This window comes from Westerdykella ornata (genome assembly GCF_010094085.1).
Source record: "Westerdykella ornata strain CBS 379.55 unplaced genomic scaffold EI97scaffold_35, whole genome shotgun sequence".
NCBI classification, from domain to species: Eukaryota; Fungi; Ascomycota; class Dothideomycetes; order Pleosporales; family Sporormiaceae; genus Westerdykella; species Westerdykella ornata.
The window spans coordinates 20,481-48,076 of NW_022986885.1; the positions used below are offsets into that span (position 1 = coordinate 20,481).

Consider the following 27,596-nt stretch of genomic DNA (forward strand, 5'->3'; position numbering starts at 1 on the left):
TTCCAGTCTACCAGGTCCCCATGACTGCTTCGGGTGAATAGTAACCACTCGATATCCCCCATCTTACTGCGTAAGTGCAAACCAGCCATCGCCTAATGCATCTTGCTTCCTCCAGTGTGGACAAAGGGCGCATGCATCAATGACCCATGGATGTGAAGGGTGGGTAATAGTCACGTGATCACGCGACCATTCGGAGAATTCCCCTTTATTAGGCTACGTCGACGACATCGTGGGACCCTGTGGACCTCCAGGGCTCGCCCGGTGTTGGGGCAAGCCGTCACCATGGCCGACGCAGAGTCTGAAGAGTCGACGCAATTGCACGAGGAGTTGTACAATGTGAGCGCTCGCATTTTCGTTTCTTTTTTCCTTTTGGTGATCGTTGGTGGCGCGTCACCCCGGTCACGTCGCGCCCCCAGCAGATCCTCGACTCCAAGCTCCCCGTACCGTTCACTGCCAGAGCTGACCGGCGCCTTATTTCACTCAGGACCCGGACAAGCTTTCGCAGCTGCTGGGGCAGCGAGTCGGTGCTTCCAGCTCATTCCGTTTTACCTCCACCACAGAAGAGACTTTTGCCTCTGCTACTGCTGCTGTTCCTGCTCCCGCCCCGCACAACGTCGCCGCATCATCCCCACGGCAGGAACCCGTCCCCACTCCTCGACGCGCCGCAACAAACTCTGGCCATGTCAAGCCGAGCCTGCCAAAACACAACTCTGCTCCCACGACAACCGGGGTGGTAGAAGAGCGGATCGAGGCTGGCAAGATGTATCACAGCTTCACCGAAGGAAATGTCGTGGGCGACACCCAGCCGGACAGCCAGATTTACAAGAATTGGACGAGCGGTTTGCATGCTGCCAGCGTCCATGACGAGGGCCATGGCATATCTCTTCTCAACCGAGTGGGGGAAGAGGAGGGTGATACCACCGAAGGCCCTCAGTTCATCCAATCGAGCCCAGATGTACTCCAAAGCCCGACCTTCACCAGTCCCATGGCCGTCAACGATGAGAACAACCCGGAGACGCAGCCCCTCACCAACGGTGCCCTCACCAGCCCTCTCAAATTTGAAACACCTGCCATGGCTGGGCGGAAGAGGGACTGCCACGGGGAGATGCTAAGCTCGGCAGCGAGAACAGCAACAACCCCCGGTACTGCGTTGACAGCTACGGCCTTCTTCCCTCCGAACATGCTACCTACTACCAATGGCATGTCACTGACCCAGATATTCAACGCTACGCAGGCAGCTACTTCCCCCGTCCAAGGCATCCTGCCCGACGAGCCAGTCTTCCAGCGACTTTCTCCCAACTTGGCCAATGCTCGCAAGTCCAGTCCTCCGGATGCCTTGTCCAGCCCGATTCCAACCCCGAGAGTCGAACTGGCTGTACGATCATCCAGCGAACCCAAGGCAGAATACATCACAATGAAGCAGTCACAGGAACGAAGATTGCGAGAAGCAGAACAGCAGGAGATGGCACCGGCAGAGCAGGATAGCTGGGAAGAGCTGGAGAGACTGGAGAAGCAACGTGCTCGACGCAAGGCGAGGGAGAAGATGGAACAGGAAGCTGCTAAGAGTTTAAGCAAAGTCACGGCGCCTACGCTTTCTTCGCCAGCCCAACGAAAGCGGGGTCGCAAAATGCTGTTATCGCCAAGAAAGAAGGAAGCTGCTTCTGTACGCCGATCTGCAGCGAGGCTTTCGGCTTATGATGGACCCTTTGACGATGATGAGCTTGATCAGCTGGCTCAAGCGGCTGCAGTAGACGGCAAGGACACAACTGCTGCCGAGTCTCCAGGCGAGTTGTCTCAGTCAGTTCCGTCGACTGGGCCTCCTGCTCCTGCAAATGCAAGCAAGAAAAGGAGCAACAATGTTCAAGTCCCACGGACCTCTTCCCACCCTCAGGGGACACTATCCGGTCATGCTCCTGATGAGTCTCCATTGGCAAGCGCTTCTGCACAAGTGCAGCAAGAACCGCAGAATCGCACCTCCGCATCACAGCGATCGAGGCGTGTCTCGCAGCTTCGAGGAAGCGCAGGATCGTTTACGGTTCTGAACTCGCAACCTGAAGACGCAGACTTCAGTAGCGTTCCCCGGCCGAAAACAACACTGCCGTCATCGCCTTCTACGAACCAATACAGTATCAACCAGACAACGATGGGTGGGAAGACGGGGTTTACTAGCCAGGTAATCTCTTCCTCGATGCCACCGATGCCTCCGCAATCCAGTTCTTCGTCATCTGATGATGAGGGCCAGGGCAAAGAGGAACATGAGGTGGATGATGAGGCTGTTGGGAGTAGTCCTCCGCCTGTCGACGTTGACGAAGATGACGTTGCGTATGACGAGCACAACTATGACGAGCATCTGTCCGCCGGGGGAAATGATGAAGGCCACGAGGCTCTGCCAGATACGGACCTGGAAATGGACGAAGACGATGTAGTGTCTGAGTCAGAGCACGGTAATGATGAAGCCGAGAATGATGAAGGTGAACAAATGGCGGTCAGGTCGACTGGTGTATCGAATGCCGCAGCTGAAGACCATGGGATACCCGAGACTGCTAAAGAGGACAGGCGGTCACGAAGGCATGTTGAAGGGGATGAGACGATCCTCTCCAGCCATCCGGAAGACACAGTGAACCACCAAGAGTTGAATGGATTTGTCAAACCCCGCTTGCAGCGGCAGTCCACAATCCCAGAGTCCGATAATATGGAAGATACTCAGCCCTCACTCTTTCCACCAGGTGATGCTGTTGATTACAGGCCCCTCGACTCGGGGGGCCTTGACAGCGCATCGCCAAGGGGGACCGAGGGAACCGTACCTTTTCATACTGCTCAGGAACAGCAATCGTCAGGACGGGTAAATGATAACGACAATGTTAACAGGGATTCGCAGAACCAAAACTATCACACCGCCTTAGACCATGGAGATAGCAACGATAACAATGCTCTTGGCTCGTCCCGCGAGAAGGAGCTTGCTCATAAGCCAGAACCTGCCCAGTTCCGCTCACTCAGTGATATCGCGAACCAACCAGAGAACCAGAGAAGCGTCGATGCCTCTAGCATCGACTACCCTACTTTGTTCGCAGAAGGGACAGGGAACAACGTCAACACCCTCCCTGCAACTGGTTCTTCGCCGCTTATGCCGTCCGCGAAGAAACGCAAGATCACCTACAATGGAAAGACGAACCGTTTCATCAGCCCAGCGAAAACTCCTGAGCGGAGTCCCTCCCCAACTCCAGTCAGAAAGGTCTCGAACTCCTCGCCCATCCAGCCCACATCTTCTATGCAGCAGCGAGAAGACGCAGGTGCCATGGCTGCGGAAAATACTAGGGCGGCAGTTGCGTCCGCAACACTTCCCACTTCGATAACGAAAGCTTCGACCAATAAGATGAAAAAAAGCGCGAAGTCCTACAAGAAGGGTTCTGCGAAGACCGTCGGCAAAGGCACGCTGCCCAAGACTTCATTGAAGTCTACGACCGCTCATCGTTCTAGGACTGCGACTGCAGCAGCCCCGGATCCTGAGCGCCTAGATACCGGGTTGATGGACTCCGCTTCTCCTCAAGATCAAGCATTACCTGGTCCTTTCGCCCCTGCTGATGAGTCGGATGAACTTGCTGGGTCTACACCACAGCCTTCCAGGACTGCTCAGCCCATTGCTCATGCTAATGATGTCTCTGATCGCGGGGAAGAGCCTAATGGACCGTTGCTAGTTCCGAATAGAGTATTTGCTCTATGGCCAGGTCAAGGCTATTATCCCGCGACGTGCTTAGGCCGGGCCGGTTCGAACCGCGTTCGCATTCGCTATGATGAAGGCTCCCACAACACTGTGGAAGTCATCCAGGTTCGGGGATTGGAACTTCGGATCGGCGACCAAGTTAAAGTGGATCAGCCTGGCATGAAGAAGCATGTCTATATTGTGGTGGGCCTCAAAGATAAGATCAGTGTTGATGACAATGTGGAAACCGTATTGACCGACTGTCGCGGCTATAGGAGTGCTGTCCTCGAAATGAGGAATCGTGAGAGTCTCCCTTCAGTTCAACGTGGAGAACAGCCGGCAATGGTGGTTACTGTACCTGTTGAGAAGATCTATCTGACGAACCAACTATGCGGCAAATACCGAGACCGGCTGTTCAATCTGTCACCACCCCGTTCTCCAAGCATATCGACTCTAACGGTCGCAACTCCCCGGGCGATGACTGTCCCGGCTTCCCCCTCCTTGTCTAGGCGTGGAGGTACCGCTCCATCCCTGCTCAGAGAAAGCCTTCGAGCTGCCTCGGTGGCGTCCAGCTACCAAGGCGTTGGAGGCACGGTCTTTGTTAACATGGCATTTGCGGTAACATTACAGCACGCCGAAGATGAATCAGAGAAGCACGCACTTGTCACCCTTATCACGTCGAATGGCGGGCAGGTCCTCACCAGCTTCTCTGACCTGTTCAAAGATTTTGAGGATGCTGAAGCGGCTTCATCCCGTCCGAACTCGGCCGGCAAGGGAAAAGAAATGGCTGCAGAGGCTCGGTTTCCGTCAGGTCTGGAACTTCGGCAAGAGTGCAAAGGTATGAGCTTCGCCGCTCTCATCACTGACACGCATTCTCGTCGCTCCAAGTATATCCAAGCGCTCGCACTCAACATCCCCTGTCTGCATCACCGCTGGTTGACCGATTCCATTGCGGCATCCAAGCCTCTTCCCTTCGCCAAGTATCTGCTCCCTGCCGGTGTTTCGACATTTTTGGATCCGAACGGCATCGTGCGTTCACGCAACATATCGATGTACGATCCAGCAAGTGCTAGGCTTGAGGAAATCATTCAGAAACGGGAAATGTTGCTCCAGGGCCAGTCTGTTTTGCTAATCACAGGGAAGTCTAAGAAGGACGCCCAGCGCAAGCAACACTATCTCTTCCTCACGCACGCTCTGGGACCGCGTACTGTCGGCCGCTGTGCTGATATCACTGCTGCCAAAGCAATCATTCAGGACGGGAAGTGGGATTGGGTGCACGTTGATGGTGGGGAACCGGGGCTTGTGGAAGCCACGCAAGTGCTCTTCGGCCATTCCAATGCGGTGGCCACTGTTGCAGGTGCTTCGAAGAATAGGAAGCGAAAGAGGGATCATAGCACCGAGCCTGAGGTGCTGTTTGGGGCGGGCGACGTCGCTGGCAAGAAGGTTAGGCTTGTGTGTGATGAGTTTGTCATTCAGAGTCTGATTCTCGGTGCGCCGGTTGAAGAGTGAGAGGCGCATCGAATCTGTCTTATCCAGGCACGATGAGCGGAAACGGAACTTTCGTTGTCATGGTGCACCGTTCAGTCAGTATTGCGTCGTGCGAAGGAGTCTGAGGATTACCGTGAGTCAAGGAAGGGCGTTTCGAAAGGGGCTATGCAAAGCTTTTGTCGGGTCTCAGCTCGGGGTCTTTTTCTTCTAAGGGTTATACCATTTCGCTGCGGACACAGGCCGGAGTATGGTGTATCGTATGTGGGATGTAAGATACTGCGAAAGGTTCCTGAAGCTGTGTGTTTAATGATACCAAGACGCAGATCTTTGCGATGTTTAGGGAAATTCTACACGTTCGAAGAGTGGGTGCATGTGGTTCACGACTAAGCTGGTGAAGGGGTCTGGTGGCTGCTATTACGTGGTTTTGCTCAACAACGTCAGTCACGCCATGGTGACTGTTATTCTGCTCGATTTCTAATGGGCCGCGCTATCTACACGTTTTGTTTTGTTTTCCTTTGGGGGTTTCAAGTTCTTATGGTTTTCGCGTCTTTCGTTTGGCTTTTCTCTCTTTTGCGGTTTGGTTCCGTTGCCCCGGGGTGATTGGAGGTCTTTGTGACTCAAGTAGTGCTGACTATAGTCACAGTCCAGCACTCGAGATTTGTCGCGTACATACGTGAAAGTCGGTATTGCGGATATAGAGGCCTAGAGAGATCGCATGCAGTACCATCGGCTACTCGGCAAGTACGACTAGGGCGCAAGAAATCAACTACCGTTTCGTGCAGTACGAGAACTAAGAAGAAGAGATTTACATAGAGTGTTTGGAGAGCGAAGAGTTGAGGTTACGGCAGAGGCGTGAGGTGTTGTTGGGACAGCAGCAGCAACAAAGCAGCAACAACAACCACGGCAGCAATGCAAATCCATTGAGCGACGGGAATGCACGAAGACTCTTGCATCATTGCTGAGTTTGCAGGACGACTGCGTGCATCTCGGATCCGAGGTACGTGACGATTCAACATCGCGTGCGATGGCCACGCCTAAACGGCTAAATTAACGGCGTTGAACATGAATCCATGATGTCGGAAACATGGAGGGATTCCAATTTCCCTAACCGAGGGGCTAGGAATACGAGACTTTTCCAATGTTCTAAAGATTCTCAAGAACAACGTGGAATTTCAGCCTTCTGTTCGACCAACTGCCGGGTTGTGATAGATTATGTAAGCTGGCCAGGGGAGCTGGCTATACTGTGGATACATGTGAGTATTCTGCCAAAGCCCCTGCCTAGCCCTCGATCTACTGAGGATATCCGGGGAAGAAGTCCGATCTGGAATGCTTAACTCCATTAGCCTCGTATGGGGAACTGATGGGTTCGACCGTTCGGCAGGCTCATTGGCCGCTCAATCTATATTCCGCCAACGCCATCCGGGTTTCCGGAGCCGTATATAAACCACCACAATCAAAAGCATGACCTCCCCAGCTGCTTCCTTGGGGTCGATCACAAGCAGTTCTCCAGGATGACGGTCCTTACTACCTTGGTGGTCACTGTTGCGGCAGGCTTTACGGCCTTGTCAAGTTCTTCTCCGCTCGAGAGCAGAGCTGCCCCCGATGTGTCCAACGCAAAGACGTCCTTGACGCTCATCTACCAAAACAACCTGAACGCCTCAGACGACAAGAACCACATTGGCGCCATCATCCTCGACGCGGTGCCCCAAGCCGATGCCGCCGCCGCGTGCGCCGCCCTCAACGAGAAGTTGATTTCGAAAGCCACGCTGCAGAAATACGAGGACGATTTCAACAACGCGCTTTCCTACCAGGACTACGCGAAGTACTCTGACTCGGAGAGGGGGTACTATATTGAGGGTGGAATCGTCTCGGTCGGTAATCGCGTCAGCTATTCCTCCAAGTCAGGACAGCGCAAGCCGCTTCCAGTGTTGTGCACGCAGTCGGCCAACAATGGGGCTGCGAATGCGGCGCTGGTGGAAGGCACTCAGGTTACCGTAAAGGCAGCAGATAACACCATCATCGGGTACCGCAACCAGAAGTCCTTCCGCTTCCTGGGGATCCCCTACGCCGACAAACCGCAGCGGTTCAAGTACCCAGTACCCTATTCCAAGAAGGGCCAAACCATCCAAGCAACAGCATACGGATCGTCATGCGCCCAGGGGAGCTCGGGAAGCGAAGACTGCCTCTTCCTCAACATCCAGACGCCCTACATCCCCAAAGCCAACTCGAAGACGCACCTCCGCCCCGTCCTCTTCTACATCCACGGCGGCGGCTTCACCGGCGGCACGGGCTCCGACCTGGGCTCCGACGGCGGCAACCTCGCCAGCAAGGAAGACATCGTCGTCGTCACCATCAACTACCGCGTAAGTTCAATCTAGAGTTCGTAGAAGGACCCTAACCCGTCTCAGCTCTCGACCCTGGGCTTCCTCGCCATCCCGGGCACCGACATCAAGGGCAACTTCGGCATCGCCGACCAGATCGCCGCCCTCGACTGGGTCGTCGCGCACATCGCGGCCTTTGGCGGCGACCCTAAGAAAATCACCATCATGGGCGGCTCCGCAGGCGCAGGCTCCGTCCGCGCTCTCCTAGGCTCGCCCAAAGCAATCGGCAAATTCCAGGGCGCGATCGCGCACTCGAATCTCGGGGGCGGCGTCGCGCTGGGTCTGTCGGGTGACTACGGCACCACGTACTCTTCCTACTATACGGTCGAGCAGTCGTACCAGGTGGCGGGACCCCAGATCTTCGCCGCCGCGGGGTGCACCAGCACAAACATGCAGGAGCAGATTGCGTGCCTGGAGAAAGTCCCCGCGGCGCAGATTGTCCAGTTCGACACCGTGGCGCGATACGTGGTGCAAGACGGCACCATTGTGAATACGCCTGAGCTCGTCCTGTCGACGCGCAACGCCAGCACCGCACACGTGCCCGTCATCTTCGGCATCACGCACGACGACGGCGCGTCGTTTACCAGTTACCCGAAAACCGGCGTGGCGAGCCACCTGGAAGGTTTGCAGAAGGAGCTGGGAATCAACTCGACGTGGGCGCAGCGCATCATCGATTCGAATCTCTTCCCCTTCACATCCACGGGCAATCTCACCCTTGACTCGTTCAACGTCAGCCAGCGCGTCACGACGGACAAAATGTTCCGCTGCGTCGACCAGGCGACCGTCTTCGCCGGCACGCAAACCCGCGCGTTCCAGAAAGCGTACTACTACCAACTCGACCGCACCATGGACGGCTACGACCCCAACGCCCTCGGCGGGCCCCGCAACGACGACCCCAAGAATCCGTATTTCAGGTTCCACGGCGCGGACGGGCCGTGGCTGTTTGGGAATCTGCCGCGCATACGGGATGCCGAGGATTTGTCGTCTGTGCAGCTGAGTACGAGTTTGTTTGGGGCGTTTGTGAGGAGCGGCGATCCGAATCCGGATTTGAGGTATTTGGATCAGAGGGGGTATGGGAAGGTGGTCGAGGGCGTGAGGAGGTTTGGACGGTGGAGTGAGGTGGGTGGTGGGAGGGGGAGGGAGGTCATGGTGTTGGATTGGCCGGGTAGGAGTACGGGGTTTGTGGATACGGAGCAGTGTGCTTGGTTGGGGTATCCGTTGGATTATTATTTGAAGGGGGGTGTGTAGGTGGGTGATTGAGGGGGGTTGAGGGGGGAGGGAGTAATGGAAAAAGTAATTTTGATATAGACGATTTAAATATGGACGATTTGAATATGCACGATTTGGGAGTTCGACAGTAGTCTTCGGATTGAATCACATAGCGGTAACGTGTACATCTCAACAATACGAAGTGCTTCGACTCTATGCCACCAACATAGCGTAGCACTTCCAGTATATTTCATATACATGACCCAAAAATCCCAAATGTCCCAACGATTTCCAAACAGATACCCAGATCCATTAATTCCCTGAGACCAAACGCCTCCCAATGCACCATCCACCAAACTCACAATCCATCTACACCCCCAACAACAGCCAAACCGATAAAAACACCACCACAGCCGTCCACGCGCCCTCTCCAGACCCAAACCTCCTCCCGGCCTCACCCTTCTTCTTCGGCTTCCCCTCCCCGCCACCCCCATCGTGACTCGTCGGAGTCCCCGGCCCCAACCCCGTCTGCTGCTCCCTACTCGTCACACTGCCCTCCACACACTCACCCTCATCCAACCCGCCAACCCCCTTCCCACCCCAGGCCACCCTCGCCATCCGCCTCCACAACGCCCTGACATCCAAATACTCCTCGACCCGATACCAAACGCGACAACTCGCGCTATCATTCAAAAACTGCGTCGGCACCCCATCCTTCTCCAACCCCCAGCGAATGCTATCCGCAAAGTTGACTGCCGCGCCGCCCTCGGCGTACGCGATGCCCTCGTACTGCGGCAGCGCGGCGCTCCACTCGCGACGCTGCGTGCTCGTCTCGGCGAAGGTCGCGATGACGAATTGCGCGTATGCGCTCAGCTGCTCGTAGCGCAGGACGAGGGAGCCCTTTGTGCCGCCGACGGTCTGCATGGGGCCGGGGACGGTGGGCCGGCCGCCGAGCGCGAGGGTGCGGACGCCGGATTGCTGCGTCATGAGTTCGGCGAAGAGGGCGCAGGTGGAGGCGCAGAGGCCGTCGGTGAGGATGACGAGGTCCTCTGCTTTGAAGGGGTCGGTGGTGAAGTTTGAGCGGTCGGCGAAGCCCGTCATGGTGATGCCGATGGAGAAGCGGTCCGACGAGGTGACGAGCGGGTCCGAGAGGTTGTAGCGCCAGAGGTTGGTGAAGGTGTCTGAGTGGAAGGTTTGCGGGCCGTACATGGCCTTCCACGAGGGGAAGGGCTTTTCGTTGCGGTCCAGGTAGGGGTTGAAGTTGAAGGGGTTGGCGTAGATTTCGATCGTCGAGCTGTCGAGGGGTAGTTTGCCTATTTGCTCGCCGATGATGTTGACTGCTTCCGTTGCGCGGTAACGGCCGAGGTTCTGTGGATTCTGGCTCGGGAAGAATTGCAAGTAGGTGTCTAGGCCGTGCATGACGAGGCCGCCGGGGTTGCTGCGTATGTCGATGATATGTCGGGTTACTTTGCGATTGAGCGATTCGGCGATGTAGTTCTGGACGACGGATTGGAATTCCTCGGCTGCGGAGTCGGGTTCCGTCTCGAATGTTTGGATGCTAAGTACACCAATGGTGCCAATGTCCGTTTCGATGTAGTAGCCTCCCAGGGGAACATCTGGGGATTGGTGTTGGAACGCGGGTTCGGGGTAGTTAAAGGGGACGACAGCTTCGATCCCGATGTCAGCTTCCTTTGGTAGGCGGAGCCGATGTGGTAACTTATGTGTGGTGCTTCTCTTTTTGAGCTTGAAAATGTTCCTCTGGTATCGAACAAACACGTCGTAGAAGTCTTTCCCATTGCTTATATCACTCCAAGAATCCCTATCAGTCACCAATGCGGAGTTGAGAAACGTCTGGGTTGTTCCATTTTCAAAAGTCAGGTTCGTGACCGGACCGGGGTAGAATGGCGGATTGATAAAGTTACCCGACATCTGCGCGGGAAGCTGATACAGCATGGCATTGAATCGAACATCGGGATCATGATAGGGGACGTTTGCTGCCTCTTCTTCCAGGAACTGCACCACGTCTTTCCCGTTGATTTGCGTCACTGCGCTGCGCTTGCCCTCTTCCTTGTCTGTGCTGTTGAAGTCCTGAATGGCCCAAACCTTTGGCGCATCCTTCCCATCGCTAGACGCTGCCGCCAATGCAGCCCGCGTCGACCGCCTCCAGCGTATGGCACCGCTGAACGTCATGCCGTCGAACCCCAGATGGCCATCATAGCCTTTTCCTAGGAGAGCTGCTATGTCTTGCTCGAAATCAAACTCGTTTGCGTAGTCACCGCTCTCGACCTTTTGGCCTATGTCGTCCAGACCGGCGACGAGATCCACTGCTGGGTTGAAATAGCCTGATGGTGGGTCTGCGAGATATTTGAGCGTGGACTGATATTCAATCATCTGTTTTATCGACTTGATTGTCGTCGATGCTCTTGACTTATCGATGGGAACCGTTTGAAGACATGCATATGCCAACTACGTCCTCGTTAGCGCCCAGTGTCCACTCTACATCCACAACTTGAATTTGTCGCACAATCGAACCTTCGAATAGGAATCAAACACTCACGTCCGCATCGACAATCGGATAATCCTCCTCGCTTTCAGAAATAAGGAAGCTGAGTTGACTACACGCTCTGGCCGTCTCGATCGGACCAATATCTGTAGGCGTCGCCGTGGGCTCGATTCGATCTACCGACGTCGCTGGTTCTTCCGTCTCAATGGGGCGAATCGAGAATGTCTCCAGCTGTGGCAGCGCCGCAGCAAGCGCCGCCAACAGTGGGACGGTTATGAGCGCCCTCATAGCTACAGCGCCTTCCCCTCCGTATCGTTAAAAGATGTACAGGAGTCAAAGCAAAAGTCAAATCGCTATGGCATTAATGATGTTGGCGCAACGAGCGGATTTGGCAGGGTTCTGCACGCGGATCTTTCGAAAATGCTGCACCTCGATATTACGGCCCCGATAACCCAATCACATGTACTGGGTTGAATAGACTGCGGTCTTTTCCCTCTTCCTCAAATGTAGGCACGCGATGCTTGCAAGATGCAGGTAGATATAACTCTTTCCCTCCCAGGAACGCTTCTTATTAACGATACGAGCGGGGACGACAAACCGAGATGCAGCACGCTTGCGCTCCGGATGCAACACAAAAAATGAAAAAAGACGGGGAGGGAGAGGGAGAGGGAGAGGGAGAGGAAGAGGGAGAGGAAGAGGAAGAGGAAGAGGGAGAGGAAGAGGAAGAGGAAGAGGAAGAGGAAGAAGACGAGTGAAGGAAGAAGGAAAAGGCGGAAGTGACTTGGGAGAAACAGAGAGCCGGACGCCGCAATTCATTGCGGCGAGCAACCAACAAGCCGCCGCTCAACTTGTTCCGTCCTTCCTGTTTGGCCTAGAACCCCTTGAACATGGGGTAAATCGTATCTGCACGTCCCCTTTCCCCAACTCCTCTTCCCCGGCCTCGAGTCACCCAGCCGCACATCGGACGAAAGAATCCATATATCACATCGAATAAGCCAATGGCGAAACCCCTTTTAAAACACCAGAATCGGATCGCTCGCCATGTCGAGCGCTTTTGATAGATTACGAATATTCCCACGACCAATCCCACTCGCTTGACGCCGCGCACGAGCACAAACACCGCAATAAGGTGCCGCATGCAGGGGCTCGAGTTGTGGAACCCCTCCAGTGACAGCGCTGCAGCCTTGTGTGTTCTGCGCTGAGTCCTTTAGGGTCCAAGAAAGCTGTTCCTTTTTTGCGGCAAAGTTCACGCATGCTGCATTGTTGCATAGGCTCGAGGACGATGATACGAGTGTTTTAATATAGGTAGGACGAGAGAGGCAACAGACGTCTGTTGGATGGTGAAGACCGGTGATCGACGGCCCTTGGAGACGATTCAGTCCCCAAGGTCGTTCATAGAGGCTAGCTGTATGTAGTTAGCGCCTCAGCCTCCTTACAAGTAAGAAAGTGTACTCCAACTGCTAACTAGTCAATAGATAAAGGCAATGTAATATGTTCGAAGCATTTAGGATTTTACTGTACTAGACTCAGATAGCGCAAGTAACACCACGCCGGATACCAAAAGCTATTCCCAAATGGAGCCAATCCAGTGTGACAGATTATCGATCAGAGCGTGAATTTGCGCTATGATTCAACAAGAGAGATTCGGAGGATTGCATGCAGTGTTATTTGTAAGTACAATTCCTATGAGGTGGACTTCATATTTTCATGCTCCTTGCCTGAGACGGCGAAACCATAAGAGTTTCTGTCATGCTTAAAGATATGAATATGTGTAGATTTGAAATGCTATTTCATTATTTCATCTTCCCATTGTCATATATCTTACTCTTAGGGTAGGCATCACCACCCAGCTCGCCGATATAGAGCAATCTGAGCGAAACCCCTCCAAAAATGCAAAACTCCGAATACCAAAAAATGACCGCCCGGAAGCCTCACTCCCACAATCCTTCAACGCCAACCAAACCCCTATCCCAGCAACCTATAACCCCGCACCCGCACCCGCACCCACACGCACCTTCCCCTCCCCCATCATCTTCCCCTTCTTCTCCAACAACCCATCCCTCCACGCCGCAACCTCCTCCAAAGCCCTCCGCGGATCCTTCTTCCTCATCAGCAGAAACCCCTGAATCTCCGCCGGCGAAAACACACCCGCAGGCAGCGCGTCCGCAAACTCCTCGGCCATAAATTTCAATTTCTCCGGCTCCACGATATTCAGAATCGGCGCCTGGGACAGCATCTCGAGGAACTCTGCGTCCGGGTTGGAGGAACTCTTGCTCCCGGATCTAGAGTGTGGGGCCTTCTTGGTGGTGGGAGAAGAGGAGGGCGAGTGCACGGCGTCGCGTTCAGTCGAGTACATGCGGATGAAGATGTCGCGGATCTGGTCGGACGTGGCGAGAGTGAATTTGATTTGGAGATCCACGCGGCCCGGGCGGACGAGCGCGGGGTCGAGTTTGCTCGGGCAGTTGGTCGTCATGATGAGCACGCGGCCTTCGTGCGAGGCTACGCCGTCGATGACATTGAGCAAGCCGCTGAGGGTGATGCGCGACTTATCGGCTGTAGGGGCCAGCGCGGGCGGGCCTGGTTTGCTGCCGGGCAGTAAGTCGGCCTTTGTTATTTTCGTGAGAGTGCCGTCGTCGCTTGTGTCGTCCTTGGCGTCGCCGTTGTCTTTGGAATCTGTGGGTTCGTCCTCACGGCGGAGTCCTGCGGCGTCGATGTCTTCTAAGAGGACAATGCAGCGCCGTGGGAGGTCCGCAAAGAGCTTGTTCAGGCATGCTTCAGTGAGTCCGGGCTCCGTGAGGGAAACGCAGTAGATGTCAAGACCGAAAATGCCAGCCAATGCGAAGCTGAGGCTAGTCTTGCCAGTACCTGGAGATCCCCAGAACAGGTACCCTCTCCTATATGGAATTCCTCTCCTTGCATACCAAAGCGCACTGGAAGGATGCAAGTATTCGTTGATGTCCCTTACAATCATGGCCTTCTGCTCCTGGTCTAATGACACAGTGCTCAGTGGCCGTGACGGCCGCAGCGACTGCCTGTCCCAGGAGTACGAACCCATCCTCTCTTCTTTCGGAGCCGGTCGATTCACGGCAGTCATCTTACTGTTCTTCTTGAGCCGCCACTTCTTGATGTGATCCAGCAGCTCTTTAATCGGCTCGGTGCTCCTTCCAATACACGAGATATCCAGGAACTGATCTTCACCTCCCCAGATACTCTTCGACTTCTCCCTCCTCGTCCGACTGAAGAAAAACATGCGCCCCTCGAACCAGAAGACGTTGCTGCCGAAACTCGGTTCGTAGCGTGGCGGAATCGTGCTAGCCCACTTCTCGAAATTGAATATGCCGGACTCGTCCAAGACGTCCTCGTCAGCGGCCTTCCTCTCCTCGTCCGTCTCGTGCCATTGCGACATCCAGTGCGAGACAGCCCGGAGAGACCGGGATTTCTTGGTCATGCGTTGCTCCGACATCCATTCCATGATCTGTTCGAAGAGGTCGTCGTCGTCTTCCACTTCGATGCAGCACATGAAGTAGGCGACGAAGATGGAGAGAGCCTTGTAGTAGATGATCCTGCCGCCGAGGCCTAGGCCATAGACGATGATACATCCGGATACGGCAAGGCCGATGTCGAAGCCGAAGAGGCGGAAGATGATCTGCGAGATAAGGCCATATCCCGGTATGAAGGCTTCCAGGAGCAGGGAAGGGAGACTGGTGAGTGTCGAGTTGCTCGAGGAATCGAACTTGATGTTATCCAATTTGGTAAAGTCCATGACGGATGTGAGCCGAAGGTCTTCGATTGACGATTTGTGGAAGGTTGCACGAGAAGTTGGGAGGTTGATAGGTTGTTCCAATGTCAGGATGAAAGAATGAAAGCCGCTCCCAAGTACCAGCGGTGAAGCCCGTACGGATGCGCTCAGCGCAAGCTAGGCGAGTAGTGAAAGTAAGAGAAGCACGGTGACCTACCGGACTGGAAGCAACAGGTACTTATATACTAGAAGTTCGTAGGCGGCCTCTGACGTCGGCAAACCAACGTGATCTTAGAAACGATATGCATGCGCCACTCCCTGCTGAGGCTGCATACCGCCAAAGGGTAACCATTGCATATGACTAACCAGCAGAATGCGGACGCGGCGTATGCACTATCAGCATCCGTGCAGCCATGTTACTGGTCTCGTTGGTCAGTGGCCGCTAGACTGACCGCAGTTTGTCAAACGCCAGCTGAGAGTCTCTAGGCAGAACAGCATTACACCGACGAGCGGGTCCAGGCCTGTACACTTGAGGATAACGTAGGGCTGAAAGGCCGTATCAAGATCCGAAAAGGGCAAGTTGAATGACAGATGGAAAAGGCGGTCCCCGCATATCTCCAAAGATTCACCGTATCCCGATGCTCGTTGGGCTGAAGACAGCACGTGCAACTGGTCGGTGCATGCAAAACTGTGGGGAACTCTACTCCAGACTTAGAGTGGCACAGCAGGCAGGAGTGAAAAAGGCGAGTGAAAGACAAGTTGAGAAGTGGGCGGACATGCCGATAGAACAAGGTTGTGTCTGACTGCATGCACTGAGGTGGGGGAGTGCTGAGCCGCAAACCTTGAAAGCTCACTTGCACCAGCCACATTCACAGCGTCAATGATCTGCTGCACCAGCCACATTCACCATGCAACAACCCGAAAAGTGTGCGACGGCATGTCCGACATGAGTTGTAGTTCAAAGAATAAGTGTGAAAGGTGGAGTTTGTTTGTCTGTCACGTATCTGACTTTACAACAACCTGCGAAGCCGTACAATGTGGAGCTTCGAGTGGTCTCTTTACAGCTGTGCAGATGCGCATCTAATTTAGGCTTGCTTCATGCATGGCGTGTCATCTCAGAAGAGCGGACAAGACAGGTAAAAGTAGACCCACGCAGATGTGTAGTAGTCCAGCACCCCTCAAAAGGCGCTCAGCGGTACAAGTACATAGGAAAATGGATATCATTTTCCCTTACAGAGCTCTGATCAGTGAAGGGCAGAACAAAACAAGCATTCCACTCTTCTACCCAAACTTGCTCATGCAAGAATAGCAACCTTCCAATACCCCGTCCTATCCAGGATTCCAGTAACGCCAATGCACCCAACCGCATTTTCTTCACTTGGTCTAGATGTCAGAATCCAACATCATGCTATCCAAGGCCTTCCCCTGCCCAGCCAACCTCCCCTTGACTTTTCTATCCAAGTCTGCAAACTCCTCCTCATCGTTGGCGATGGGCTCACTCTCATTCTCCGCAAACGCCTTATTCAACAGATCTGTAGCCAATGTAGCCTGCGGATCGATGGCAAGCGCCTCGTGGAGTGTCACAATGGCGTCCCAGCTCCGACCCAGCTGCAGCAATACAAGGCCCTTCGCAGAGAAGACAGCGACATCCTTGTCGCCGTGGCGGAGGACTTCGTCGAAAACGTCGAGAGCCTCCTCCAAGTGACCGCTTTGGCGCAGGGCGTGCGCTAGATTATTCCGCGTAGGCAGTAAAGCGTCGTGGTCGGCTTCATTCTGTTCTGCAATGGCTATGGCACGTTGGAAGTGCTCAATGGCGGCGGGGAAGTTTTCTTCTTGATAAAAGACGACGCCCATTTCGTTAAGAAGCAGAGGGTCATCCTTACAGAGCTCGTAGGCTGTATTCAGATATTCGTGCGCCAGGCTGAGGTTGTTGAGTTGTAGGTTTTCCATTCCGAGGAATAATTGCGGTAGGTGCGTCCCTTGGAATAGGCGGGCGGCTGTGGAGTATGCAGAGATGGCTTGATCATGCTCTCCCTCTGCGGAGAATGTATGTGCAAAGCCAATCCAAGCGGACCCGAAATGAGGGTTCATAACCGAGGCTTTGGAGAAGAAGCGTCGGGCCTCTGCAATGCGATGGATGGAGAAGTAGTACGTGCCGACCGCAAGCCAGGCGGCGGGCTCTTGTGGGTGGTTGTCTACGAGGTCGTGTGCCAGGAGAAATAGAGCATTCTTCTCGCCGAGTTCGTGGAGACAAGCGACGTGTATCGGTATGCCCGCGAAATTGTATTTGTCCGTCTTTAACACATAGGAAGTAAGCGCCAACGCATTCCGAAACTGGCAATTGGTGAAGAGAAGTTCGGCCTTGGATAGCAAGATGTCTGGGTTGTCGGAAAGATTGTAGTGTGTGGATAGCGTCTCAGCCGCATCGGTAAACTCTGCTGGCCGCCCGTACTTGGACAAACGTGTTATGTATAATGTCTTCGTGAACTCGGCAGCTTCTTGCGACAGAGACGGGTTGTCCTCAACGTTGATCATGTCGAAGTCGAGCGACTCGAGGAAGGCCCATTCTTCTGCTGGCGACATGAGCGCATTAGACATGAGCTCGTCAAACGCCTCGAAACACTGGACATCGATTTGCACCGCCGTCTTGAAACATTCTTTTGCCCTGTCAAAGGCGTTTTGTTTCGCGAAACACATTCCCCGTAGATAGCACATGCCCGCTTCAAATTTCAGACTTGTTGAGTCCTCCCTCTCGCGCTCTTCACTCGTGGGAACGCGGTCGCTCCGTAAGGCAGCTTTATGTCTACCAGAGCGTACATTGACATCCACATGCCGCAGTTTGTGGTGTCTATTGTCCGGCTGCGATATAAGGTGGGTGGGGTTCTGCTCGCCGAGGGTGTCGAGCGCTTCTTCGATCTTCCCCAGTTTTATGGAACATTGCGCGTGTAGATATCGACATTGAGGATTCCTTTCAATCAGCTGGCCGCGTGACAAATAGGTTTGGGCGCGACTGTAATTGCCGGTCCGGAAGTGAGCTTGAGCGAGCCAGAATGCATCGTTGTCATCCTCTATCCATGTATTAGCGGCATAGAATCGTGACAGGCAGAAATCGTACTTGTCAGGGCAAGCAGTTTATCTGCTACGAAGATGGCGGTCTCGTACTGATTCTTGTTCACCGCAGTAGTTCTCCATTCTCGTAGATGCTTCTCCATGCTACTGGTAGAATGTCCATGGCTGCGGTGTTGTTCGGTTGCGCCAACATTGAAACCTGGGGAGACGCGTAGTCACGTGGGAGGGGCTCGATAAAGCTTGGCACCACGCGATGCCCAGGCATTCTCTAAGTTGCCATCAAGGTACCTTCCTCTATTCTTTCCCCCACACTCCACACCTCCGCCAACATCCACTTACTCTCCGACCGCGCAACGCCGCACCATCAGAATCCCTTACTTTATCACCGTTAACATCTTGTTCTCCGAAGCAACATGTCTGAACGAAAGGTACTTTCCAAGTACTACCCCCCGGACTTCGATCCGTCCAAGATTGTCCGGCAACGCGGCGCAAAAGGAGGGAAACCCGTTCTACCCACTGTCCGACTGATGGCCCCGTTCTCTATGCAGTGCACCAGCTGCGGCGAGTTCATCTACAAAGGGCGGAAATTCAACGCCAGGAAAGAGACGACGGAGGAGAAGTATCTCGGAATCTCGATCATCCGCTTCTACATCCGATGCACGCGCTGCTCGTCGGAGATCACATTCAAAACGGACCCGCAACACACCGATTACGCGGCGGAGCGCGGATGCAAGCGCAACTACGAACCTTGGCGGGAGAGCAAACTGGCAGAGCCAAATCCGTTAGATTATGAGGAAGAAGAGGAAGCTGTGGATAAGATGAAAGACCTGGAGGAAAGGACTCTGCAGCAACAGAATGAGATGCGGATAAATGACGCCCTTGACGAGATCCGCGCGAGGAATGCACGGATAGAATCAGGAAAAGATCGCGCAGTGGTGCCCGCCGAGCCGCCACAACATCAAAAAGAGGATGAAGAGGACGCAAGGATAGCAAGGGAAGCGTTCAAAATGAGAGTTCAGAACGGCGACGATCAGATTGTCGAAGAGGAGCCTACGCCACCCCCAGCAACAAGCTTCGTCCGACCAAAGGCAAAGAAGAAGGACGCGACTGCTATGTTGGGTCTAAAAAAGCGGAGCACTGAACCTACTGTGGCCCCATCTGGACCAAACTCTGGGAACGTCCCCCAAAAGCCTGTCGTGCAGCCACCGGTTTCTCTTCTCTCTGGATACGATGACGACTCTGGCTAATGTATTATGACTTGGTTCTCTGCTGGCGTTAAGGGTATACCCCATGCATGCTGGATAATGCAAATAATAGTCCGGTTCTTAGTACGGAAAATATTCAGAATTAATGCAGAGGGGCCTTGCCACCAAGTGGTTCGCTGTAGCTGTCTCCGCTGAATGTCATGAGGACAATCATAGAGCTTGGATTATTGGACGATCATTGGAGTATATGGCATGAGGTTGACAGAAAAAAGAGGGATACTGTGAGCTAAGGTTAGCGAAACATGTAGAATTCAATCATTCAACTAAACGCATTGTAGGTCCCTCTACTTCCTGGCACATACGTATATTAATAACCCAAATTGAGCATCAGCCTTCTCCAACGCTCTATTCATTTACGCGGGCCACCTCGCACTAAGCGCCGCCGCAATAGTCGCATTCACAGGAAGAACACTGCCATGTCTCAGGTTCTTCGGAAACCCACTCCTGTTACTCGCAGTCCACTTCCCACTCTTCACATCGGCAGTCTCATACGGCCTGTATCCGTCACTGCCATAGAAGTCGAGCAAAAGATACGCCTTCCCATCCACCTGGTTATCCCAATACGCAGCCGGGCCCTCAACACCCGAAGCAATGATCGCATTCGATCCCGCCGGTCTCGTCCACGTCCCAAACAACCCGGTCGTACTGATCTCCGTGAACACCGTCTTCGCAGTTTCATCCTTCATAAAGCGCGCATACGCATTCCCACCCAGCGGCAAGATATTCAAATCAATGATATTCGTCGGCGACCTATTGATATAATCCCCCGGCGCCGTGAACGTCCTAAAGTCCCTGGTATACGCATACCGGATCCTTATCGCGCTCGGACTCCCCTTATGCTCCGGGTCACTCGCGGGGTAGAATTTGCTCGCCCAGTGCACGAGATACTGGCCCTTCTCGGCGTCCCATATCGCGTCGGGCGCCCACACCATGCCCGCCGTTGCGTCTTCCACTTGCACAAGTCTCTCCTGCCCCCAGGTCACTAGGTCGGTGGACTCCCAGACGAAGATGCCCCTGCTACCCGTGCGTTGCGCGGCGTCCCATGTCGTCTTGCCGATGTGAAGGTCCGTGCCGATGATGTACCATTTCTGGCCTGCGTCGGGGCCTCCGCCGGCGATGAGGGAGGGGTCGCGGACGCCTTGTGTGCCTTTGGTGGGGTTGATGATGGGTTGGCCTCTGTTCAGGGGTTTGAAGGAGAGGCCGTTGTTGCCGTTGGATTGGTAGAAGTAGATGGAGGGTTTGTCGCCGAGGAAGAAGGCGCCCAGGTAGCTGGTCAGGGAGGGGTCGGCACGGGGGTTGAGGGTGTGGGAGGAGAGGTCGAGGGGTTGGAGGGTTGGAGATGCAGTGGCTTGTATGGTGAGGAGCGAGAGGAGGGAGACGGTGATGGGACGCATTTTGGGAAGAAGGAGGGCGTAGTCAGGATGGTAGAAATGTGGACTTGAACGATTCAAGTACCACGACATACGATCTGTCCTGCGTAAAACTAAGACATTCCCCTCCGATGGCACCCTTCTCCCCGAGAATCCCATGTCTCCTATAGGAGCAATAACTGTTTATATATGATGCCATGGGTTATGGAAATTGTTCCGTTTCCCGGATTAATTCTAATTGCCGTCCTTTGGAATCTGGGGTAACGACCGGGGTACGTATCACCCAATTACCACTTTATGATCATGCAGGGTTTATTCCCCTTTACTGTGAGATGGATTATATGGTGTGTCTAGCCTGCATTCCTGTGTCATCCTTTTGAATAGTACTTAGAAACCAGCCTTCTATGTCTGTGTTTCATACTATAAAGTGTTGATCGCCGCTTGAACTGCACGTAACAGATGGTTTAAATGACGAAGAGCCCACCCCGTACCCAAAACAACCCCCTCCCTTTTACCCCAACTGCACACTTCCCGCTTTGACATTCCTCCCAGAGACCTGAACGCGCGCATTCCAACAAGAGGATACATCGTATGAGACCGTGACATCCATTTTCTCCCCGGGGAACAGCGTTATATAGTTCTCTGACCAGCGGACAGGAACGATGTCGTCTCCGGCACTGTCCACCAGGTTGAGGCGGATGAACACAGCTGGAATAGGTGAGGTGTTTTGCAAAGTAAGTTTACTAGCTCCAGAAGGCGTCACGGTGAGGTTTGCGAGCGGCATGGTGGCAAGGTCGGTGTAATTGGCATACGAGGAGACGGGAGTGTGGTACCTGTTGAAGAGCAGAGCATGAGTAACATTGCCGAACATGAAGAAAAAAAGAGAGACAAACATACCAAGTCGAATTGTCCCAATCCAATTCATCCTCTTTCGCAGACAACCAATAAACATTCCTACTGATGACCCTCTTCTTATCATGCATCACCAACCTCAACAACACCGTGCCCTTCCCCTCGAGCCCTCCCATCGGCAACACCACCACCCACCTCGCCTCATTCGGTCTCATCTGCACGTCCAACGGATCAGCCTTCCACAGCGTCCGGCCCTTTAAATCCACCATCTCGACCTCCACAGTCCTCATCCCGCCCTTATCAATCGCGCGATTCGTCATCCACACCGACCACGTCGAATAATCAAAACTCACATGCTCCATCCTCGCGCCCATCTTCGTGCCGAAGTAACTTCCGCCAGAATGGAGGTAATAGTCGAAGAGATTCCAGTGGAGCGACGGCCAGGCGTTGTTCAACATCCAGTAGATGAGTCCCGTGGCTTTCCGCGAGGCGCCCCAGTGCGACGCGTACGCTTCGAATTGCGCGCGCGTGGCTTCGTAGTCGGCCATTTGGCTCTTCAGGATGTAGTCGTCGAGCGACGTCGGGGCGCCGTAGCGCGCCCAGAGCGCGTCGTTGTAGATTTTGCGCGTGTAGAAGGAGGATACTGATGTACTCATGTGGTAGAGCCCTTTATCGGGATTTTTCCACAGATCGTCCATGTCGCTTTTGGAGAGGAATTTCTTCAGCGAGGATAGCTCGGGCGTGCCAACGCCGGCGCCCAATTCGCTCCCGAAGCCGAACGCGCCTCCGAGCTTATCTGCGCCCCAGTAGTTTGGTGGAACCCAATCATACGGTCCGTCCATCTTCATTCCTCCGTTGCCGAGCAGTTTCGGATAGCCTCGCTGGGAGGCGGAGCTGATGATGGGGATATTCCAGTCGAAAGCGCGAAGGGCGTCGACATAGATCATTGTTGCGCGGTCATCGGGCCAGAAGTCGCTGCCAACCAGGAAAGCGAGCATGGAGGGATGGGACTGCATCATCTCTGCCTCGTGCCGCATGGACTTGTTCGCGATGTCGTAGTCGGGATCCGTCCAAGTGATGCCGGAACCCTCGTCGTTGTACGTCCAGCCCTCCCACTTGTCGCAGCACTCCCAACCTGCCATGATCATAAGACCCATCTCGTCCGCCATGCTGTATAGGTAGGGATGTTCCTGTTTGCCCTCAAGGCGCACCGTGTTGAGGCCCATGTCTAGGATGTATTCGAATTGGGCGCGCAGTTTGGTGGGCGAGAAACGCAGGAACATGTCGGATGTGTAGCCCGCGCCAATCACTTGGAAGGGGCGGTCGTTGATATAGAAGGTTGTGTCGTTGTATGAATTGAGGTTGGACGTTACAGTTCGGATACCGAACTTTGTAGGTGGAGCACGATCAGATACGCCTGCGCCCGTGGATGCCGTACAGGTAGTCGTGTAGAGGGGTTGGGCGCCCCATTGCCTGGGCCACCAGATGTGCGGGTTGGAGATTGTGACATTGAATGTGAGCGTTTCAATCTTTCCGGCACTCAAGCGGAATTCGGCTCTCGGATTCCCAACTTCGTTCCCCTGAGGATCCGATATTTGACAGGTCACCTCTCCCTGGACTCCACGATTTGACCAGTTCTGGACATCGAGTCTGATGCTGACATGCGCCTCCAGTGGCCGTAGTGTCGAGATGGCTCGAGGCGATGATATGGAGACCGGGCCAGTCTCTGTGATCTGGACACCCCTCCACACACCTGTACCATTGTCTGGCGGGTAAGGGTTCCAGTCGACGAATCCGAGCGCAAGATCGCGATTGTAGTCGGTAGGGTATGCCTTTATGAGAAGCGTGTTGTTGCCGCTTTTGACCTGCTTGGTGATATCGTATGCCAGTCCCGTGTAGGCTCCCGCTTGCACATTCTTATCTGCTATTGTCTTTCCATTGAAGTAGATATCCGCCCTCGAAGAGATGCCATGGGTTCTCAATTGGAAGTACGAGCCGCCGCTGGAACTGAGGTTTATATCCGATCGGTAGTACCACGGTACTCGAAACTGAGCTGAATCGACCTTTTCGAGATTGTTCGAGAAGAAGAGGTCCGTCTCATTGTACACTTTGTTCTCGAGCAAGGTGGCCATGAGAGTCCCACGGGAGCCGATACCGTACCAACTGGACGTATCCAAATTGGGATTGGAGAGCTTCGCTACATCGTCTCCGGTTTTTGAAGATGATTGAACCTTCCAACTTGACACGGTGGTCGCCTGGCCTGGTGCTGCGGCGGCCTTGTGGATCGGAAACGAAGAGGCAATGAGCAGCCCAAACGACCAGACAGTTGATGTGTAGCCCATCTTCGAAAGCGAGCGCGGTGCAAGTACAGTCGAAAGGTGACGGTCGCGTCTTTAAAAAGACGGGGCGCTGGCAATGTCGCGGTGGGTGTCCAGGTGCTACTACCATGCGATGTGTACCCTATCCTCAACAGCAGCACCTGCATCCGGAGTTAAGTTGGATGTTTTGACATAGGGCGCACCATCGAGCAAGCTTTGGGAGAAGAAGGTGCTCCGGTGAGACTCTTCTTACGCTACGCGACATGATAAATGCGCGGAGTTAGGACCTGTGGGCTTTTTCTCCAGCTGCCAAGGCTGGGGTTAATATGTACAACGTTGCACTGAGTCTGCATTAGGGAGCCCAGGCTCGGCACCTTCAGAATGTTTGTTGATATATAGTTAGCTCGAAGCCTTATGCAACGTCACTTTCCTATTCACAGTTATAACTTCCATCCTCGCTTCTTGGCCAGGGCAGTCTCCTGCCTCAGGGCAAGGTCTGCGATAATCTCCTCACTGCCGCCGCCGACGACCTACAACACCATCAGCATCTGCATACCCGAAATGACTCATCCGAACCTACCATCATTCTCAGATCACGGCTCATCTGCTCGATGATAGCCCCGGTGCCTCCGCGCTGGTAGCCAGCCCCTCCGAAAATCTGCTGTGCCTCGCGATTCGCCATCTCTAGGATACGGCCACCATGAACCTTGGACAAAGCGATCTGGCCTGCAATGGCAGGGTCGTTAAAGCCCAGAGGGTGCTTTGAGATGTGGTAGGCAAGTTGCTCAAGCCACGCCCAGTGGCTTTCAACATAGCGACCTATGGTCGCCAGCTTGTGGCTGATGATCTGATTCGAAATCAGGGGCCTGCCAAAGGTGTGGCGCTTGTGGGCATATTCGAAAGACTCGGACAGACAGGTACGGGCCTTGCGGTTGCAGCCAACGGACATGATAAATCGTTCTTTATTGAAATTTTTCATGATGATTTTGAAACCCTGGTTCTCCTTGCCGATGAGGTCCTCAACGGGCACGTAGACGTCGTCCATTTCGACGAAGCTCGCGCCTCCACCCTTCTGTCCACTGTTGGGTATCCTCCTGTGCGTGAGACCCTTGGAGTTTGTGGGGATGACGATGACGGAGATACCTCCCATACCAGGACCGCCGGTGCGCACGGCGGTGGTCATGTGGGTAGCCCAGGGCATGCCAGTGATCCATTTTTTGTATCCGTTAACGATATAGTACTTGCCGCACTTCGACTTCTCGGCCGTGGTCTGGATGTTGGCGACATCAGACTGCGCCATGTTAGCACGAATTTAGCTTGGAATTGTGGAGGACGTACGCCACCAGATGGCTCGGTGATGCCCAAGCAGAAGCTTGTCTCCCAAGTAAATAGCCCAGGCAGCCACTTTCTCTTCTGCTCCTCGGTGCCGTGATGCACGATGGGCGGGACACCAATGACGCTTCCACCTCCCAGCGAAGTACCAACGCCACCCTCTATCCTGCTGGTCTCGTCTGTCAGAGTCAAAAGATGGAAGACATCGAGCTCTCCGACTGGTATTCCGGCAGGCCCAGGAATATCCTTTGGTCGGTATGGCTCAGGGACATCGGCGAAAGCAAAGCCGGATCGAGCCCACGCCAGACGTGCTTCAACCGGTGCCTCTCCCTTCTCTTCCCACTCCAACATGTAAGGCTTTATATTCTCGTCGACATATTTCCGTATCGCATTCCGGAGCTTCCTGTGGGATTCGTTATAGTAGGGCGACGCGAGGGAGTTGTACCAGGCGGGCTCACTCCAGGGGCCGAGGTTGCCAAAGGTGTCCTGCTTTCCGGATGCCATTATGGAGGGTAAGGGAACTGCTTTCTCGACAGCAATGATGTCGATCCGCGCGCTCTATAACGAGCCATGGTAGCTGAGTGTCGGACATAAATGCATCTGAGATGCTTGCATTACCGCGGCTCAGGGCAGCTGCGAGTCATCACGCCAAGGGAGGGGATGAACCTTGGCGGTAGGTATGTACTGCAACCTCCAACTCGATTTCCTCCATCACACAATAATGCCACGGTTTGGGGCACAATTCAGAATCAGTTGTGCGTGTCAGTCTCTTTGGAAATGTTTGCAGACACCGCGAACACCTAGGCATTTCTCTTTCAATATCGGAACACCTCGCGTACTTCACGACTTTCAACATATGCAGACTCAGGCTATACTATAGTATAGTCAGCGTGGTACATAACCGAGTAAGAGATGAGATCACCTTTCGAGAGCTACTTTTTCTTACTTCGGTCTCCTGGAGCCGGCCGCTTACGCTACTGCGTTCCGTTTTCTCTAGCAACCATGTCTGGGGTAGACCTCTACGGCAATAATTCCGAAGTTGATCAATCCAGGCCGCTGCAGTCTACTATGGACTTGCTGCCACCAGCAGCACGCAAATAGCGACCATGAACACAGAAACGGCACACTCCGAACAGGCTGGAAGCCAGAAATATAACCAGATATGGTCTCAGATGGGCTAAGCAAATGAGCTTCGCGTCCCATGCAACCATTCCTTTCAAATATTTCTGACCTTCTCGAGCTCTATGTTATCTTGTAACGCCTTTGTCAGTTCGTCGTCGAGGAAAGAGAAGAAGTTCAGAGTAATATCTGCATGGTTATTCCTTATCCTAGTCTTCGTTCTCTGTCTCAATTCCAATGCCTCACAACCCTCTTTCTCACACCTCTGCATCTTATACCTTCATTTACACGCTACCGCAGCCATTCCACTTAGCCGTGCTGCAGCGGAAGGATCACACTGGAGTTGCACGACAGAGCAGAGGCTCATGGCATGGCCGCACACGCTCGGATTGCAACTCGCCGTGTCGCAAGGAGACATCTACACTCGCAGCATGCAAGAAAAATCGAGAAGTGGGCCTCAAAAAGGAAACCTTTCCGTCAACCTGGTTCACCCATTAAACCGTAAGAGATAGAAAAGTCTAGGCCCAATCTCCCAACAAGTCCTCGCATTGACCTCTTACAGATCCTGAAGCACAATGGCGCGCAACTGTAGCATGAACCGCCAAGCATGACAGGGTTACGTAAGACATTCACCCTGGAGGAGACTGCACGACATTCCAAGAATCTGAGCTGCAACCAATGGCATTTTCGCCTCAAGAATACTTTTGTATTCGGTATTATGTATCGGCAGTTCATCGAGCGCTGCCACGCGACATGAGGTTTTGCGGGGTGCAGCAACAGTCCTGGGGTGTGCGTCATGAAACCCGTCTGAGACCTGCTGTACCGCAGCGCACACGACTCTGTTTTTTCCCAGCCTGGAGAACAGAACCATTGGCGGAGGGTCCGACCACCAGTTCGTGCTGTACAGTCGGTCTGTTGATGCCGCTCACCGTGTTTGTGTAGGTGGGTTGACGGACGGTGCGCGGTTCATGCAAAACAGCCAGACGCTGTTGTCGATATAGTGGGTCGTCTACCTGCGAACAGACGCTCATCATCTCGAACCATGGTTCCTTTCTTTTGAGAGTGGTGCACGGCGGGGACGGCTTCTGGAATGCGTGGCATTCTTCCACTCGTTATACTACTTCACTGTTAATGATACGTACGAATTGCCGGCTGGACCGCAAATGACGAGACTACGAATTCTCTTTCTCTAGCGCCTACCACTCCACCAAAACAACTGTACGAGGATAATTTCTATTCAAAAGACAAGAA

The 27,596-nt window shown here is 53.9% G+C and overlaps 11 protein-coding genes across 11 annotated transcripts; 5 read left to right on the forward strand and 6 right to left on the reverse strand.

The window, feature by feature from the left end:
* Positions 1 to 247: 247 nt before the first annotated feature.
* EI97DRAFT_436717 (uncharacterized protein) lies at positions 248 to 5,529 on the forward strand. Its single transcript, XM_033799184.1, has 2 exons — positions 248 to 336; positions 485 to 5,529. The coding sequence occupies exons 1-2, from the start codon at positions 283 to 285 to the stop codon at positions 5,207 to 5,209; spliced, it is 4,779 nt and encodes a 1,592-aa protein (XP_033650168.1). The 5' UTR covers positions 248 to 282; the 3' UTR covers positions 5,210 to 5,529.
* Positions 5,530 to 6,674: 1,145 nt separating this feature from the next.
* Positions 6,675 to 8,817, forward strand: EI97DRAFT_425827 (alpha/beta-hydrolase; the record flags this gene model as incomplete). Its single annotated transcript, XM_033797170.1, has 2 exons — positions 6,675 to 7,551; positions 7,597 to 8,817. The coding sequence occupies exons 1-2, from the start codon at positions 6,700 to 6,702 to the stop codon at positions 8,815 to 8,817; spliced, it is 2,073 nt and encodes a 690-aa protein (XP_033650169.1). The 5' UTR covers positions 6,675 to 6,699.
* Positions 8,818 to 9,124: 307 nt separating this feature from the next.
* EI97DRAFT_201548 (peptidase S41 family protein) lies at positions 9,125 to 11,653 on the reverse strand. The gene is made up of 2 exons (XM_033793686.1): positions 11,336 to 11,653; positions 9,125 to 11,244 (listed from the first exon to the last, which is right to left on the reverse strand). The coding sequence occupies exons 1-2, from the start codon at positions 11,567 to 11,569 to the stop codon at positions 9,148 to 9,150; spliced, it is 2,331 nt and encodes a 776-aa protein (XP_033650170.1). The 5' UTR covers positions 11,570 to 11,653; the 3' UTR covers positions 9,125 to 9,147.
* A 1,392-nt stretch (positions 11,654 to 13,045) lies between these two features.
* Positions 13,046 to 15,044, reverse strand: EI97DRAFT_425833 (BCS1-like ATPase-like protein; the record flags this gene model as incomplete). Its single annotated transcript, XM_033797171.1, has 2 exons — positions 13,046 to 13,580; positions 13,614 to 15,044. The coding sequence occupies 2 exons, from the start codon at positions 15,042 to 15,044 to the stop codon at positions 13,260 to 13,262; spliced, it is 1,752 nt and encodes a 583-aa protein (XP_033650171.1). The 3' UTR covers positions 13,046 to 13,259.
* Positions 15,045 to 16,059: 1,015 nt separating this feature from the next.
* Positions 16,060 to 18,251, reverse strand: EI97DRAFT_405763 (TPR-like protein). The gene is made up of 2 exons (XM_033796571.1): positions 18,136 to 18,251; positions 16,060 to 18,088 (listed from the first exon to the last, which is right to left on the reverse strand). Exons 1-2 carry the CDS (start codon positions 18,230 to 18,232, stop codon positions 16,404 to 16,406), a joined length of 1,782 nt encoding a protein of 593 aa, XP_033650172.1. The 5' UTR covers positions 18,233 to 18,251; the 3' UTR covers positions 16,060 to 16,403.
* Positions 18,252 to 18,397: 146 nt separating this feature from the next.
* Positions 18,398 to 19,796, forward strand: EI97DRAFT_436721 (DUF572-domain-containing protein). Its single transcript, XM_033799185.1, has 2 exons — positions 18,398 to 19,628; positions 19,686 to 19,796. Exon 1 carries the CDS (start codon positions 18,503 to 18,505, stop codon positions 19,334 to 19,336), a length of 834 nt encoding a protein of 277 aa, XP_033650173.1. The 5' UTR covers positions 18,398 to 18,502; the 3' UTR covers positions 19,337 to 19,628; positions 19,686 to 19,796.
* On the reverse strand, positions 19,481 to 20,918 carry EI97DRAFT_436722 (uncharacterized protein). Its single transcript, XM_033799186.1, has 2 exons — positions 19,633 to 20,918; positions 19,481 to 19,585 (listed from the first exon to the last, which is right to left on the reverse strand). The coding sequence occupies exon 1, from the start codon at positions 20,746 to 20,748 to the stop codon at positions 19,708 to 19,710; it is 1,041 nt and encodes a 346-aa protein (XP_033650174.1). The 5' UTR covers positions 20,749 to 20,918; the 3' UTR covers positions 19,481 to 19,585; positions 19,633 to 19,707.
* Positions 20,919 to 21,235: 317 nt separating this feature from the next.
* On the reverse strand, positions 21,236 to 23,918 carry EI97DRAFT_461740 (glycoside hydrolase; the record flags this gene model as incomplete). The annotated part of the gene is made up of 2 exons (XM_033801218.1): positions 21,236 to 21,557; positions 21,622 to 23,918. The coding sequence occupies 2 exons, from the start codon at positions 23,916 to 23,918 to the stop codon at positions 21,236 to 21,238; spliced, it is 2,619 nt and encodes an 872-aa protein (XP_033650175.1).
* A 258-nt stretch (positions 23,919 to 24,176) lies between these two features.
* EI97DRAFT_201604 (acyl-CoA dehydrogenase NM domain-like protein) lies at positions 24,177 to 25,832 on the reverse strand. The gene is made up of 2 exons (XM_033793687.1): positions 25,233 to 25,832; positions 24,177 to 25,185 (listed from the first exon to the last, which is right to left on the reverse strand). The coding sequence occupies exons 1-2, from the start codon at positions 25,728 to 25,730 to the stop codon at positions 24,436 to 24,438; spliced, it is 1,248 nt and encodes a 415-aa protein (XP_033650176.1). The 5' UTR covers positions 25,731 to 25,832; the 3' UTR covers positions 24,177 to 24,435.
* Positions 25,833 to 26,276: 444 nt separating this feature from the next.
* Positions 26,277 to 26,940, forward strand: EI97DRAFT_201923 (uncharacterized protein). Its single transcript, XM_033793690.1, has one exon. It carries the CDS (start codon positions 26,471 to 26,473, stop codon positions 26,855 to 26,857), a length of 387 nt encoding a protein of 128 aa, XP_033650177.1. The 5' UTR covers positions 26,277 to 26,470; the 3' UTR covers positions 26,858 to 26,940.
* On the forward strand, positions 26,941 to 27,458 carry EI97DRAFT_201776 (uncharacterized protein). The gene has a single exon (XM_033793689.1). The coding sequence runs from the start codon at positions 27,024 to 27,026 to the stop codon at positions 27,285 to 27,287; it is 264 nt and encodes an 87-aa protein (XP_033650178.1). The 5' UTR covers positions 26,941 to 27,023; the 3' UTR covers positions 27,288 to 27,458.
* Positions 27,459 to 27,596: the final 138 nt, after the last annotated feature.